This window comes from Peromyscus maniculatus, chromosome 6, assembly GCF_049852395.1.
Source record: "Peromyscus maniculatus bairdii isolate BWxNUB_F1_BW_parent chromosome 6, HU_Pman_BW_mat_3.1, whole genome shotgun sequence".
NCBI classification, from domain to species: Eukaryota; Metazoa; Chordata; class Mammalia; order Rodentia; family Cricetidae; genus Peromyscus; species Peromyscus maniculatus.
This window is the reverse complement of record NC_134857.1, coordinates 89,964,545-89,981,526: the sequence shown is the minus strand read 5'-3', so window position 1 is coordinate 89,981,526 and position 16,982 is coordinate 89,964,545. Positions and strand designations below refer to the sequence as shown.

At 42.1% G+C, this 16,982-nt stretch overlaps 1 protein-coding gene across 2 annotated transcripts in view; it reads right to left on the bottom strand.

The window, feature by feature from the left end:
* The window catches only part of Vav3 (vav guanine nucleotide exchange factor 3), a 336,756-nt gene that overhangs the window by 180,508 nt on the left and 139,266 nt on the right, over positions 1 to 16,982 (bottom strand). For both annotated transcript variants that reach the window (XM_015998110.3, XM_006979446.3), the window contains exons 3-5: positions 7,860 to 7,918; positions 5,657 to 5,722; positions 631 to 739 (exon numbers count right to left, since the gene is read on the bottom strand). In XM_015998110.3, the coding sequence (XP_015853596.1) occupies positions 631 to 739; positions 5,657 to 5,722; positions 7,860 to 7,918 (234 nt within the window). The remainder of the gene's footprint in view (positions 1 to 630; positions 740 to 5,656; positions 5,723 to 7,859; positions 7,919 to 16,982) is intronic.

The following is a 16,982-nucleotide window of genomic DNA, read 5'->3' as shown; positions in this document are numbered from 1 at the left end:
TTCGCTTGATATCCCTGGGTGGACTGTTCTTCTCTGAAGGGAAACGGAGGAAGAATGGATCTGGGGGAGAGGGAAAAGCTGGGGGTGGGAGTGGGAAGAGCAGAGGGAAACTGCAGTTGGGATGTAATGCATTAGAGAAAAATAAAAAAAAGAAAGGAAACAAGAGGGGAGAGTCACTTCTGACAAGAGCTAATGAGCAAAAGGGAACAGCTACTGACTAAACTTATGTTAAATCTAAAAGGAAAAGAATGTATCTGTTTTGGAAAAGATGACTTCCGCAGTTACAATCTCATCATTTGCTGAAATTGTATCTTATTGCCACTCTGCCACTGTTCAGCCAACTGACATGGCACTAGCCTCTAAGACTCAGTTTCCTCACTAAGAAAAGAAAGGTTGACCAAAAAGTCCTACAGTCATTTTGAACTTAAACAAACAAAACCAGCAGCTTCCATTTCCAAATAAGTTCTAGTTACATAAGTTATAAGCAAACAAGGAGTTTTGGTTAAGTATTTCAACAGAAGTTCAAAGTACATTAATTAATCTTCTAACCAATAGCCTTCCTTAAAAAAAAATAAATAAAATAAAATAAAAACCATTCAGAGTTCCTTTAAAAACAAGTGAAAGCCCTACAGGCTGCTGAGCTTCCTCCGCCTTCATCAAGTCCTCATAGACTTCGCCGCCGTCATCCTCGCCGTACACACAGTCATAGAGGTCTTCTTCGTCCTCCACACGGGTTTCGCTGAAACAAGGAATGCAGTTATAAAGGCTGTGTTCTAGTACAGTGGATGTAACACTGAGACATGCCCTATAGGTTTTAGTCCAAAATAGACTGAAATTTTCCTGCTGACTTCAGCAGAAAATTCAGAGAAGAGGGAAAATGGAATTAGTGGAAAGAGTCAAGAAGTTCTCATTATAACTCTGTCCCTCCCAATTATCTCAAGGACAGACAGAAGAATCCAGCAATGGGGACAGTGCTAATTAATACCTAACTGGCTATTTACTTTCACAGAACCATATTAATGATCATCTTGCAGCTAGCCACAGCTCCAATTCTCTGGGCACTGGTTGACACAGGGGTATGGCTTAGTATTTGATCTATGAAAAATGATGAATCTGAGAGACCTGGAAGTCACCAGACTTGTCAAAGGTAACCCATCCATTCTACAGCAGAGTCATGACCTAAAAACATGCTTGTTTTACACTGTTTAACAGTCTCGTCACACTGCCTCTGCATCCCAGTGTTCCATGGCCTCAGCTTCATTATATTATTAAAGGGCCCAGTGTGGGAAGGACAGGAGAGTTAAGGAATAGGTGACATAGTGAAACGGCAACAGTTGCTGTAACGTTATTATTACCTAATCCATTTCTTTGCAAACCATGCTTCTAGCAGCGCACTTAGAAGATATATGGATGCCTCTCTACAAGCAAACTGCCTTTATCTGTATTAACTATTTGTATTTTATTTTTAAAAGGGGGAGATAGGCAAAGATCTTTAAAATATTAAAAAAAAATCTACTTTAAAGCCATTAAATACCACATATCGGTTTCTTAGAAATATTTGTACTTTCCAGTCCTCCATGAGCACTTGGACTTTACCAGTGGCTGACCAGGGCACTGTTCCCAAGCCCCTCCTACGAAACTATGAACATGGTCAAGCATGGCATGCCCTCCGTTTTATAACTGCTACCCTCTCCAGTTTTCCCTCCTAGTTTAAAACTTCTATAGATGCCTTCTACTAACATAACCCTAAAGAATGGCCTTGACCAATATAGAGATGCTGGAATACAATATTAATCTCTCTGAGAATGAAATTCCACCTTTTCATATGACCAGCCCTGAGCACCCCTCTTCAGCCTGTACAGGCTGAATGTTATAAATTGACATGAACAAAAGTAAGAACACTATAACGGTGACGCTCTGCAACTTGGAACATTTTTCAAAGCTGGTACAATCACAGGCTGTTTATGTTTGTCATGAAAGATTATTTGGAGGCATTTGACAGAAGCGAACTGTCAAAACCCAGAGAAAAGGAAGGTATATTAAAGGAGGGAACTGAAGCTTGAGAGAACTACGCTCTGAGAAAAATTCACTTCAGAAATACTTGTCCACCCACCTACCCATCTGCTCATCCATCCAGCAGATATTTTTGAAGAACTGACTGAATTCCACGCTCCAAAGACTCGGAACATCTAGATCAAAAGCTCTCCCATTGAGGATCCGGACCAGTGTGTAAAGTGTTTATCATGTAAGTGTGGCGACCTGAGTTTGAACTCCCGGAATTTGCATAAAGCTTAGCATGTTAGCACATCTGTAATCCCAGGGTCCTACAGTAAGATAGAAGACAGAGACAAGAGAATCCCTGGAAGTGTGTGGGCCAGCTAGCCAGCCTGTGTATGCAATCTCAAATAATGTAGGAGGCAAGGTTGCCATCTGACCTCCAAACACACACATGGGCACCCATGCACCCCCACTCACACATGAATGCATATGCACATCATGCACGCACATCATACACAATACACAAGTACACATAAACTGACTTTTCAGGAGAACATCCTATAAAGATATAGTTCTATATATATAAAACAAGAGAAATTAACACAAACTAAAGAAGCAAGGAAGAGAAAAATCACTAAAGAAAGTCGAGGAAGGCTTCCAAGAGGTCATATGGCTCAGCTAGATTATGAGTATGTCAGCTTATTCAATAGATATCTGCTGTAAAAATACTTTTTTCTAGGGGGACACAGCTGCAGTCACAAGGCCTACCCTAGTGGAACTTCCATACCAATAAGGCTGGCACACACCCACATCAAGTGAAGAGAGACTGTGCTCCTGAAAAGGGCGATAGCGTGAAGGTGGGAGTCCAGACAGCCTGGGATGCTGAGCTTGGCAACCCCTCACAGCAGTGTGCTGGGCCACTGGAGGGAAGAGCTGAAGCCAAACTATAAAGAGACACACACTCAGTGAACCCAGCCTTGACTGGGATATCTAGAAAGCAGCAGGGGCACTGCAGAGGAGGGAAGGTGGGGAGGAGAAAACAGGCAGGGGGGACCTGAAGCCAAGAGGCCCAACGCTGTGAGGCTGAGAGCTGCAACCAGGCTAAAGGCTGATGAGGAAGGAGACAAACACAGGACTGTGACATCAGACACAGAAACTATTTGGAATTAGGAAGCGAGGAGAAAGAATGAAAGATGCCTTTCACTTTGGCTTGAACTCGGAGGAGTCAAGCCATGTTGGGAGCTCTGTGATTCCCACTGCAGGGTACTTGATGGAGTTTGGCTAGAAAACAGTGGGGCGACTGGGTTAGTCGGAGCACTTTGTCTCATTATGTCTCCGGGGTGGGTGAGATGGGGTCTCTTTATGCCATCCCTGGCTGCCGTGCTTCTGGGCACTTTGTGTAACCCATCAAAGGGCAGAGAAGTCTGCTGAGATCAGGATGCGGCTAACTGAGATAATCAACTGAGGAAGGGGCTGGTCCTGGTGGGAGGAGTCTGGCCAGAAGCAAAACGGATGTGGAATCCATCCCCTGACAGTGTGAATTGAAAGTCTCCTCCTACCTGACACCTAACATCCCCTCCAAACTATATCTCACCTAACAATGTTACTAAGCAGGACAAGGTGGCAGATGGTAGGCATTAGTGGCCATCAGTGGTATTCAGCCCATGAGGGGCTTTGAAAAGAACATCATCACAGCACTGGATCTAATGTGTTCTTCCTGAGATCCTATTACAAGACCAATAACCTTACAGTCACTTCATAAAACATTGTTGCCAATTAAGGAGATAATCATCATCTACTTTACTTAATGGTAGTGAGTTCTTGGAATTTTAGAAGCAGTAAGAAGCTATCTTCAAAGGGCATTTAAAAATATATGACTTCAAGGCCACTCCAAATGTCACGTAGTCCAGAAAAAGCTGCCTTCTGCCCATTGTTAAGGCCACCAGTAGGACTCTTCTCACCTGCTCTTCTCCTGAGCGCTCCCAGAGCACCAAGTCACCACCACACATCTCTTCCAGGACAGTAATGAGGAACCTCTAGCTCCAGGGTCTGAAACATCTGGGTTCGAGGACTACCATGAGTGAGGTCATCTCACAAAAGTTAGTTGGATGTACAAATTTGGTTTTTCACTAAATTATAACAGTGGGAACGTAACACAGTCATTACACGAGATAATGCACAGAATTTGCTAGTGCGCAAATGAGCAGACAACGCACCCTTACTATTGAATGATTGGATAGCTCAACCCTAATGCATAATGCCTGGCACACAGTAGGTGTTTAACGTTCCTTTGGTTTATTCATGTGTACACACCACAAACAGCTTCATCTCTTTTTTCCTCATTTTTCCATGTATCTGTGTATATGGTATAGTTGCATGTGCCTACGCATGTTTGCATGTGTAGAGATATAGGTATGTGTGCATATGTGTGTAGCTAAGTATAAGTGTATAGGCCTGAAGTTGGTATCTGGAATCTCCCTTGATGGCTCTTCTACCTTATTCACTGAGGCAGGGCCTCTCAATCAAATTCAGAGCTCGCCCATATGTCGAGTCTCATTAGCCAGCTTGCTCTAGAGGAACCCCTCTGCCTCTGCTTCCTGGGGCTAGAATTACAGGCAAGCTGTCATGCCTACCCACTATTTCAAAAAGGGTTCTGGGAATCCAAACTCAGATTGTTTTTGCTTGTATAGGTGCTTTAACCACTGGGCCATCCCTCCAGTCCATCACAGTTTAAAGTTCTAAGAATACAGACATGCCCAGAGCTCCTGCTGTCGCTGCCTTGGAGGGCAGACACAGACAGCAAGCGAAGCGAGCCACATTGCCATAGCCAGAAATAAACACTCTGAAATCACAGAGCAAGGAAAGGGTGTGGTGGCTATTTTCGATGGGTCACCAGAGGAGGTAAAGAGATGCCTGAGATGGACAAATGGTGAGGGGCCAGCAATACGAGCAGATAGAACAGCCAGTGGAAAGGCACATTCAGTGTTGGACAGATGAAAGAATGGATTCCCACAGATTCCAAGAATTGCCCCTGGAGCATAATCCATCTCTTAGAATTCTTTGCAAACATGCCTGAGCTGTGCCATAAGGTCTTTGAGGAGAGAGGATCATGCTTTATATTTATTCTTAATCTTCACAAGTCACTCAATCAGCAGAAGATAATCAGCTGCAAGACCTTCTGCCTTTCTTGACTATTAAATAATAAAGCCCATAGAATCCTCTTCTCCTCTGCTCGGCATAAGCACCATCTACCGATACATCCCTGAATAGCTCCAGCCTGTATCCGTCCTTCCTTGGGCTGGCAACAAAGCACACACTCTCAGCCCTACAACTCCAGTAGTAAACTTTATTTCCTTTTTATTATTCCCTAATTGTGTAATTCCAGTTTTATCTACCTCTCTATTATGCCTTTGAGAAATGTCCAGTTTTTACTTCTCTACAGTTAGGTTTCTCTTCACAGGAACACAGGAAAAGAACAAACAGCCAGTTGGAGCATATTTCCTGTGAAACGTCCTATCATCATTTTAAAGATAATATTTATTATGCCTTAATCATCACATCACTTTTACCCTGCAGAGAGCTTATTACAGTTCACATCTACGCTGAGCACAAATTTGGGCAGGCAGTGGCTTAATTTTACTGAAAATATTTAACATACTCTATTAAGTCAGGAAGGCCTTTGTAGATGTCTTCATCATTTACACTTTCTTCTGTAGGGAAAGGCCTGGGAAGGAAGGAAAAACATGGGAGAGTGAGCCATCAAGATGAGCATTTACCTCCAATTAAATAGTAAAATTTGCTGCCACTCAAACAAGCCGTCATGCTGAATGATTTCTAGGGTTTCTCCAAAAGTGCTTGCCCAGCAGCTGTGCCTGGGGTTCCCCTGGGGAGACAGCAACACCTGCTACCCTAAATCATCTCCAGCATACAGCCAGTCTCCGCAGACACGTGCAGCTGGGGACATGCTAATGTGATTACCTGATCTCCCTCCTGCCACATACCTGCAGGGCCACCCTATGACACTCAGCACAGTGCCCAGTTCAGGAGACAAGCAGCTTTGCCCATGCCCATGCCTTCAGCACCCTCACTCCAGCTGTAAGATCTGACCCAATAAAGATTCTGACCGCAAAGCATCTCTCATGGCTCAGCTCGCTAGGAAGTGTGATGAGTATTAGAAGGCAAAGACATCACACATATGATCTGGATCCTGGCAGACTTTCCTATTTAGACATCACGGTTTAAGTTGCATTTTTTTTTCTATTTTCATTTTTGGAAACATAACTAAGTAGACTTCAAAGAGACCGACAAGTTGTTTTTGTCCCCTGTTAAAAACACCACACTTTAATTTTCCCCACTCCTATCATTTGACATCTTTGTTTGGATCATAACATTTCATCTTATGACCAAAATAATGCTTTAAAAGTATGCCTAACAAAATCACCATAGCAATTATATTGTAATAGCAAACGTTCTACTCTTCGCCAATAAGTATGTTTCATGTTTATAAAAAAGGAACCATCAAAATAATAAATTTTAAATAATAGCTAAAGAGTTTAATTGAAAGTCAGACTTTTTGGCTATATTTTTATTTTTTAAAACAATTTTGACTTTAGAGATATCATGAATTAATTCATACTTAAGATAGCAAAAGGACCTACATTTTTTTTCAAATAAATGAACACATGTCACCAAGCTTTCAGAGTTGTTCTTTTTTGATACAGGCACATTTTCTCAAGCTTTCATATTTGCATAGATTCACTATAGAAAATTATAGTCCACTGCTATAAATATAGACAAGAAATTTTCAAGAAAAAAGAGACTTCTGATAGGTGTCCTTTCAGAATCAAAAATACATACAAAACAAGACTATGCTTGTTTCAAAGTCTACTCCATACATACAATGACACAAAATTTTTATTGACATGAACAGGTACTCATTATTGAAGAGCAAATTAGAAGGAATTGAAGAACGAACCAGCTGATAATCTATTCCTACAGAAAAGTGATCAAATCAGGGCCCATTTCTGAGCAACGGTCTTCAGGACGTCCTCCCAGAGACCACTGTGATGGCATTCAGGAACACATTTGGGTCCCCTCCCTCCCAGTGATATAACCTGGGCACAGAAAAATGAAACCAAAGGACATAGATAGAGGCTTACAAAGCCCTATCATGGATGGAGTCTAGAACACAAAGTCTTGAAGAAATAAGGTACAAAATGAAAATTCTATTTCCATGTAGCCTGGCTATATCTTCTTCATTCCCTGTTTCTTTTATTCTTTACTGACATCTCCAACTTAAGTAGTGTGTAGTCTCTAAAAGAGAAAAAACTTGAACAACTAACACATCTCTACTGCCATGCTTACCAACTGTATTATACTCTATTACGTGGAGATGGTACAAATAAACATCTACTTCCAAACTTTTCATGTATTACCCAACCTTCAACACACATCCTTTTGCATCTACCATTTAATGCTTGTCTGGCTGTTCCTTAAACCCATAAAAGTTGTGAGTTATTTTTATGGTCTCTTCTACAGGAACCAGATACATTATATTTTTAAATATTTATGTACTAAAACATTTGCATTTGTCTTAATGAATTATACATATATAAATGCTGAAGAAAAAATTTTAAAGGAGCCATAACCAGTGGCAGTCACCAGGGAGCTGAGAAGAACGTTCAGTCATTGTACCTCATTCAATTCTATGAATCAGTTCTTAATTTCTCAGTAAATCTCAAATGTGTGTGTGTGGCATTTAATATATCAAGACTTTTGCAAACAATAGCCATTTAAGAAATCAAGAAAAAAACATTGCAATGAGCTACATGGAAGACAGGACCACAGAGGCATGAACTTACCTGATTCCTGTGGCCAACGCTATTGGTGTGCGGGATAACCGAGATAATGTTTCTATAACCTGGAGAAAAAAAAAGAGGAAAATGTTCATTGAACATGTATTTAACAAGGCTTAACGGTTTTCTCAAAAGCAGCTGTTTTCCCATTCAATATTAACAATGGTTAGAGAAAGATAAATTTATAGATTCAAAAAGTGTAAATGGAAAGTGTCATGATTGGGAAGCTTAAACACCTGGGTTATACCTGTGTTCCTTCCAATTTTATGACTTAAATCAAATTACTAAGAAGTGAGTGACAGTCTCCTTCCAATAAAATGGGGAGTTAAACTCATTAACTAATACCTAATACTGAAAAACCTTAAATATCACATAAATCAGTGTTCCACTAGATATGTGAAGCTATTTAAGTCAAAATTTAAAAAAAAAAACCAACCACATAAATTCCATCTCCTTGACTATACTAGCCAAATTTGAAGCACTCAGTCATCACGGTTTCTGGTGCCTTTTGGAGCACACAGATATCGGATATTTCCACACCACAGCAGGCATTGCTAAGCAGCAAAGTGGTTGAGATTGCCGGCTCTTGAGCCTGATGACACAAGTTCAAACCCATGTTTCCCAATCATTACGGTAACTCTAAGCAACCAGCTACATTCACTAGTTTTGGCTTCTTCCTCTAGATAAGGCCTCAGATACTAGCTAGTGATCATTAGACTATTGTAGACTATGAAATAACACAGTACATGCAAAATGGTTAAAAGGTACCCATTCTTTATAATTGCCAACTTAGAACAAATTGCTTTATTCTAATTCTGAGTGTGTTCAAGAATTTTTTGTTCTAAATTACTTTTAATTATGCATTTCAAAAGCTCCTCATGAAGAACTTCAGCACCTAAGCCCAAGGATACTCCGCGAACAGTTTTGGCAACCATACCTAGTGATTCTACTCATCTTTCTTTCAATGATTTGGACCTAACATCACCTTTGTCAGAGACATCACTAGGAAACCAGGATTGAGAATGCATTTTCCTCATTGACTTTTCCTTATTTTTATGACAAATACAAGTGCTCAAACTCTCATAATTGAGCACAACAAAGGAGATTCTGCTGTGCAATTCATTTAGAGTAAGGGGAGAAACGAGAGGAAAGGTGTCTGCCTGGACTGAGATAGTCTAGTGCTCTTCTAAAACTCCTCAGCTCCAAGGCAGAAATGTAAGCAATGATTTCCCTCAGAGAAAGTTCTAAAGGGTACCAGCCCCACAGGTGGGGTCTCAAAACACCTGGCTCACTAGTGAGCCTATTTGGAGCCATGGTTGCTAGTTTTCAGATAAACTCACCTTTGCTAGCCTCTAGAAAACACAGATTAAAAACAGCTAATTAACTGCTGCACAGAGTTATTGGGAAAAAAATGAGAATGCTCATCAAATGCTTGTGAAGTTTTATTACAGAAAGCAAAATTAGCTACACAGGGAATTGTAATTATATTTTGACTATAAATAGCAATTTCCTGTTGTCCTGGATTCTTGAAAATTGTGAAAAGAATAGATGTGGCTCATCAGCACTAAAAAAAAAATGAAAGTAGAGAGGACACATATATCAATCAATTCTATGGAAGCACTCTCCCAGTGCACACATAGCTCAAAACAGCATGTTATACATGACATGTGTATAGTTTTATTAACTTACAAATAAACCAAAAACTGCTTCAACATTTTTAACAAAAGAGCAAAGGGACAGAAGATACTTTAGGGCAGTTCCTAGGGGTACAATTAAGCAAGAGATCTGGAAACCAGGGTTACGAAGGTACTGACCCCCAAATTCTACATCTAATGCTAGTCTCCTACTGAGACACTAGGAAAGAGAAAGAACAGAAATCTGAAGGTGCCAAAACCACGTGTTTCTAGGTGAAAAGTCTAGTTTTGGAAAAGCTTCTAGAATAATCTGAGAAGTAGTATTCAGACCCTTGGTTAAACTAGTGTTGAGTTTAGACACACCCTACCGTGATGTGCCAATGCTACAGAATCCCAGAGAACGTTCTGCCTCTTGTTGTATTTTATGCTGTGGTCTCAGTCCCTGTTTAGCAAGAAAAATAACATAGCAATAATATATTATTAGTGCTACTTTCATATGCATTTTAATGGCAATTAATTTGGTTCTTCGAAGATAGTTGTATAATTATTATAGATTTACAAAATAATTCGCTTTTTGACTTTTATCTTCCAACACTCAGAACAACTACAGTATTTTTACATCCACGTGCCTACCCCCTCACTGCAGAGGGGAAGCTGAAACTAGAAACAAAACAAAAACAGCTTGATTTGTCACGTAACATCCATCAGCCACCAGAGGGAGACAGACGATAGTCTATTACCTCAGTCTTACTGACTACCTTTAAGCACAGAAAACTAAGCTAAAGCAACTCCTCTTATTCAATGAAGACTGTTTATTAATCAATCTAAAAGACAATACAGATACAAATTCATGCTACAAGGGATAGAAAGAGTGTAAGGTGATCTTATAATGACTAGCTGTCAGACCCCTCACTTTTATGCTTATCCTATTTCACATAGTTCTAATATTAAGTTTAGCCAAACCAAATAAACGCTGTTTGGTCCATGTGGTGCTTTTAGAACAACGTCTATTCTATAAAGATAGTGTTTACAGATTGAAAGTGGGGAGTACACAAACCAATGCCAGATCCTCCAACCCTCTGTGTGGATTCTCTGGCCTGCCCCTCTGAAGCAGACCGGCAAGAGTATTTATGAAAGAAAACATACTGAAAGACACTAAGAAGTTTATTTTTCCATGCAATAGGTTGATTTTTTTTTTTTTTTTTTTTTTTTGGTTTTTCGAGACAGGGTTTCTCTGTGTAGCTTTGCGCCTTTCCTGGAGCTCACTTGGTAGCCCAGGCTGGCCTCGAACTCACAGAGATCCGCCTGGCTCTGCCTCCCAAGTGCTGGGATTAAAGGCGTGCGCCACCAACGCCCGGCTCAATAGGTTGATTTTTAAATGGTTATTTCAAGATGATAAATTATGGACATCAATTCCCAGAAAGGAGGATGAGATAGCAAGAATGTTGTAACAATAAGCTATACTGACTCCACATCCTGGACTTCCTTTCTGTACCCACATCCTCTAGCCTCGTGGGTATGAAAAGGCATCTGTAAAGAAGTCAAGGTTATAACTGGGGTAAGATAAATTAGACCTACTGTGTGAGGAAGGCGAGAGAAGTGAGCAAGGCTTCTCATTCCCACTTTAAATTGAAGATTACATCCCAGAAGCCATAGGATCATTGAGAATGTTTGAGAAAGGAGAAAACAGGGCTAATTGCATTGGGGAAGGAGAACCCGGGGAGTGAACAGAGGGGACAGGAAGTCATGGGGAGCAGCCAGTAGCCAGAAGTCACACAGGAATTTCCTCAATCGTTCAAGGGTACTCCAAGGTAGCCACAAGGAGACCTTGGGATGTGAGATGTCCTTGGGAACTGTGGCTGAGCACTGTGACAGCTCAGGAGGGGAGAGGAGCCTGGGTGATGCAGGAGTATCCCTTCAGATGCACCTCCTGGAAAGCCTACTTCAAAGTCCCATAGCTTTGATGGGGTGTGGCCAGAGCTCTGCAAGGCTGCTGGTTCCTCCAAGGGACCTTCTCTCTGATCCACTCCCACCCCATGCCTGGGTCTCATGTACCCTCTCTTAGACCATGGCTATAATTCTGCCCTGGCACTTATTACTTTATTTAAGGTTTTTAAAATCAGCTTTCAATTTTTTTCAAAAGAACTCAAGATTTTTTTCAAGTTAAAATATTAATATATGAAAGTCGCCACCTCTCTGAGCTCTATCCAGAGGGGACCACAGCTAAGAATCTGCTGTAATTCTTGCATCCTCTTTTTCTTTTTCTTTTTCCTTTTATTTCTTCCTCTTCTAATAAATGAATCCCTGGCTCCTAGCCTGGCATGATGGTTCACATCTGTGATCCTAACATTTAGGAAACTGAGGCAGGAGGATTATTACAACTTTAAGACCAACCTGTGACACATAGCAAGTTCTAGGGGAGTATACATTATGGAATGTGGCCCTGTCTCAAAAACAGTGAGATTTATTATAAAGCTGTTTTTTCAAATCTTTCTAAGAGTTTTCTAAAACATTCAGAGTCATGCTTTGTCACTAACCATCAATCACAGCCATGCCATCACGCACAGATGTACTTTGTTCATTTTAATGCTGTGTGACACTCCAGCATATGTAAATAATCTAATGATTTTGCCATTTTCCCATCAGTAAGTGGTTATAACACTCTGCTACAAAGCAAGCAGTCACATCCTTGCCAAATGCATGTTCAATTATATGCAGGCTCTGCTGTAGGAAGAACGGTAAAGAGGGGTGCTTGCGCATGGGGGAAGGAATGAGGAACATTCTTTAAACTGCTTACATGAACTTAGACACTCTTGAAGGGCCAGTGAGGATGCAGCAAGGATTCCAGTGATAGTTACTCAGCTCTCCAACAGCAGGAAATGTCTTCAGGGCAGGAGACCCAAGCCACTTGCCCTCTGTTTGGTTCCCATAGAGTCACTGGACATAACTAGCCATTGCCCGAGTAAGTGAACAAGTAATACTTGCCTTGCAAAAATCACTGAGAAGATCCTAGATCGCAGGGGTTGGAATGTGTAAAGGGCTAGCCTGGCGCAAGCGGGGGAAATAAAAAATAACTGAAGAAGGAACTCCCATTGAAAATTAATATTAGCTCACCCAGCTCCTCAACCCTAGAGCCAACAAGGAGCGTAGGAGGCTCCTGTCACTTTTTCGGTTGACGATGAGTTTTCTTTGGTTAGAGCTGTTTTACCACTCCATTTGTCCGTTTAAAAGCCCCATTACATAAAGCTAAATGCAATACTGAGTAACGGACAAACTTCCCGTTTTTTAACTATTCTCCTCAAGAGACTCCTGACACGATCCCACTCTTGGCTTATCCGGCACATTAATATCACGATTGGAACCTGCAACTGAAGCAAGCCATCTGCGTAGACAGGAGCATTGCTAAAGCTCCTTGGATGGTCTTGAGTTAAGGAAGCCACAGTTGCAGAGAATAGCTGAAGGAAACAATGGGGTCCAACATGCATATCAGCAATATATATATATACATATACATATACATATACATATACATATACATATACATATACATATATATATTTGTGAATGTACCTTCCTGATTTTCCCTCTTCACCTATTCTCTGATCCAATAGCTTGGCTCCATAAGAATTCCTGGAGCAGTGATTTTTACAGAGGGGTGGGCTGTGCAGGGGCAACCAGAGGCTTGAGCCATGAGTACTAAAACTGGCTCAGTGGTTCGGGAGGGCGTTGTCATGGATAGCACGACAGACAGCCCAATAGCCCAAGTGAGCAGCTGTGGCTGGAGACCCAGGTGCGGCATCGAGGCTCCCGCAGGCTCAGAGCGAATGCCCTATGGAGTAGAGACAAACACAGGGTCCAAAATAGGTAACTGGGAATGGGGGCTTCGGGGTGTGGGTCTGGAGTCAGACAAAAGCAGCAGGAGAGGTCAGCTGTGACCCAAAGGCAACCGGGGGAACCAGCATATCACACAGAAGCCCTTAACTCTGGATTCTTGACAGTGAAGCCCAGTTCTAAACCCAGCCAGATGGCGAGTTGAGATTAGCAATATATTTCACCTTCGGTCTCCTAGGAAATCAAAAGAACTCATTATATTAATTTTCTTTGCAATTCCAATTTCACACAGTAAATTACCCCATTAGGATACGCTGCCGCTCAGCGTCACTTCCAGCCACATGTTTCAGAGATTTCCTTGAACACTGGCTGCTGCTTTTTTTGTGGCTTTTGCCTGTAGGGTGCCATTAGAAAAAGGCTCCGAACACCATCTCCAGGGGCCAAGCAAAGAAATACAGCCAGGGGAAACAGACGAAGCATCCTTTCTGATCAAGACTGTAAGCCATGGAAAACGGGTTTCCATTGTTCTTAAGAACAGTGTACGTACATAGCTTAAATGGGTCAAATTACAGCATGTGCTGACCTCGGTGGTTACAAATATAAAAATCTTTTTTTTTCTTTTTTCTTTCTTTCTTTCTTTTTTTTTAAGCACCATAATTGAAATTATCAAGAGTAACTACCTCCTTTAGGAATAGTGTGGGCTAGGTTGTTACATAAGCAGACTGGGGTAAGATTTTCTGAGTTCAAATCCAACCTCCACCTCCCACGGACTGGGTTAATATGGAACACTCTAACTTGGTTCCCTCTCACATGTGAAGTTTCAGGGAAAATATTTCCTGTGACACAAGCCTGTTGTGAGGGGAAAATGAAGCACTCTGGGTGTACACTTGTCTCAGGAGGCACTCCCGTGCTCCTATGGTCCTACCCTCCTGCCTTGCCAGCCTCGACCCTCTACCTCCAAAGACCCTCAAAGAGCAGCATCTTTCCCTTAGAACCTGCTTCCTCTCTCAGTGACCCCCTAAATCCCACTCTTGTCTCGCCCAGAGTCAGACAATCAAAAGATTTTCTAGAAGCCTGCCCAGATCTAAGCCTTGTCAATCTACCCATTGAACTCTGCTCAGATGCAATTTTCTCCTCTCTCCCTGTACCTCTGCCTTGCTCTAGGGCCCTCTGTCTCATGCCATGTGCAATAATAACTACCTGGTTTGTTCGTCTCTGCCTTCCAGTTCCTCTCTCATTAAATTCACCCTCTATCTGGCTACTGTGAAGGCTGAAGGACATTTCCAAACAGTTATTGTGATATCCCCAGCCCACCTGAATGTTTATACCTGTGCTCCTCATGTAAAGAGCTGTAACTGCTGAGCAGCACACTCCAGGGTCTCTACACTCTCTGTCCCTCCAGCCCATTCCCTGGCTCCTCTGACAATAGTATGACAATACTAGGCCAGATCCAACCACACTGCTTGTTGTGCTCCAGGCAGGTCCTAGAATCCTACCTTGAGAGAAGTGGTTCTCCACCTTCCTAATGTTGCGACCCTTTAATATAGTTCCAAATGTTGGTGGTGACCCTCAACCATAAAATTATTTCATTGCTACTTCATAACTGTAATTTCACTACTGTTATAGATCGTCATGTAAATATCTGTGTTTTCTGATGGTCTTAGACGACCCCTGTGAAAAGGTCCTTTGACACCCCCCCCCAAAAGGGCCGTAGCCCACAGGTTGAGAACCACTGCTTAGGCTATAATTTACACAGGGGTATTCAAAATTAAATGCTTCCTGCCAAAAGACAGGTGGAATGCGGCAGACCAAGAACAACAGTGCCAATGTTCTCACATCAACTGGAAGACTGGGAGAAATTTTTCATTGTTCTACCACCCTGGTCCAAATGCCTGGGAGGATATCCTGAATGAGAAACTCAACTGTCCATTCACATCCATAAAAGAAACCATTCTGCAAATGTGTTCGCCTTTGTGAACCACACCCTGCCTTTAAGATGGGGCTAGAGAGACAAGCTACTGAGAGCTCATAGCAGCTTTAAACAAGTTCAAGGACGAGAACTAAGCTGAACATAAGGGAGGGAACAACATTTCCTCAGGGCCCCATCCCAGTGGAGAGGAGGCTGTGGCCATGACCAGCTCCCAGGGAAGCCACTGCTGACTCACAGGCTTACTTTCCAGGGGCATGGCCTATGTGTTCCCATCAGGTCATAGGTGTTGATATGAGCTGACAGAGACTAAGGAAGTTCTGTGTGGCTAAAAGGACTTGAAAATTTTAAACAGTTGCCCACACATCATACAGGTGGAGCAAAGTCAACATATTCTCCAAACACAATTCACTTTCAAAATCATACAACTGGCTGGGAAGGACACTGATTCTTGAGGGTGGCCAATGACTATGGTCACCTTAAAGAATGACATGAAGAACGACAAAAAAAAGAAAAAAGAAAAATTAAGGCAATGCTGGAGTGAGGGGGCCTCACAGTAAAGAAGAATGTGGCATTGACTAGCAACTGGAGATACCGCGCCTTGTCTCAACCTCAGGGCACCTACGGGAGAATACAGAGACAAACATCAGCAAACCACCTGGCAGAAATGACCACCAGGACAAGCATAAAATGGCGGTCACACTCTAGCTAGCTTGCTAACACTGGTCATTTTATAACCTGCTTGGAAGTGTTGCTTTTCATATGTGCCTGAACAGTTTCAAATGCAGGTAAACTAACTCATTGTTCTGTAGCTTCCATACCAAAGCTGAGTCAGCGCAAACATGTAAGACACACACATAACGTAAAGTTTGCAAAATGATTCATTACAAGAACATTAAAGATGAATGTTTGCATATATTTATTCAATGAGTGAAATATTATTCCAACATGTCATTACTGTAAAATTCAAGCCATTTTACATTATTGTTTTTCCACCATCAATCTTCAGCAACTCACATGCAAAAGTATAATTACAGTTCATCTCAATTCATGCCAGCTACATCTTAGGCACAGTGGCCACATGTGGCTGCGGACTGCTGTCCTGGAGAAGAGGGGTCTAGAAGAGGCCTTCTTCAGAGTACTCAGATCATGATGGGAAAGGGAGCCATGTCCTCAATGACAGAAAGCATGGACTGAAGACATCGAATGAATGTGACATGGTGTGAGGCAGGGGACGTGCCTCAGTGGGTAAAGTGCTTTATGAGCAAGCATAAGAACCTGAGTTCAGATCTCCAGCCACACAAAAAAAAACAGTTGCAAACATCTCTAACACCTGTTGTCAGTGGACAGGGTCAGACCAGCCAGCTCTGCCCAAATGGCAGGTTTAGTGAGAAGCCCTCTCTCAAATACTAAGTTGGAGAGTAATTGAGGAAGATACTGATCACTGGCCTCTGCTACACAGAGAGAGAGAGAGAGAGAGAGAGAGAGAGAGAGAGAGAGAGAGAGAGAGAGAGAGAGAGAGAGAGAGAGAGAGAGAGAGAGAAGACCCCAAGGACACATCCCATGAATTCACTCTCCAGATTTACTCTGCCCTTTGAAGCAGGGCAGAGGAGGGCCACAGAGATGGGAGACTATGGTGGTGAGTCCTGCGAGGAGGAGGCAACTACCCTCCATACAGGATTTATTTATTCCCTAGTTCCCCTGTCCATAAATGTCACTTGATCACTCCGCCACTCC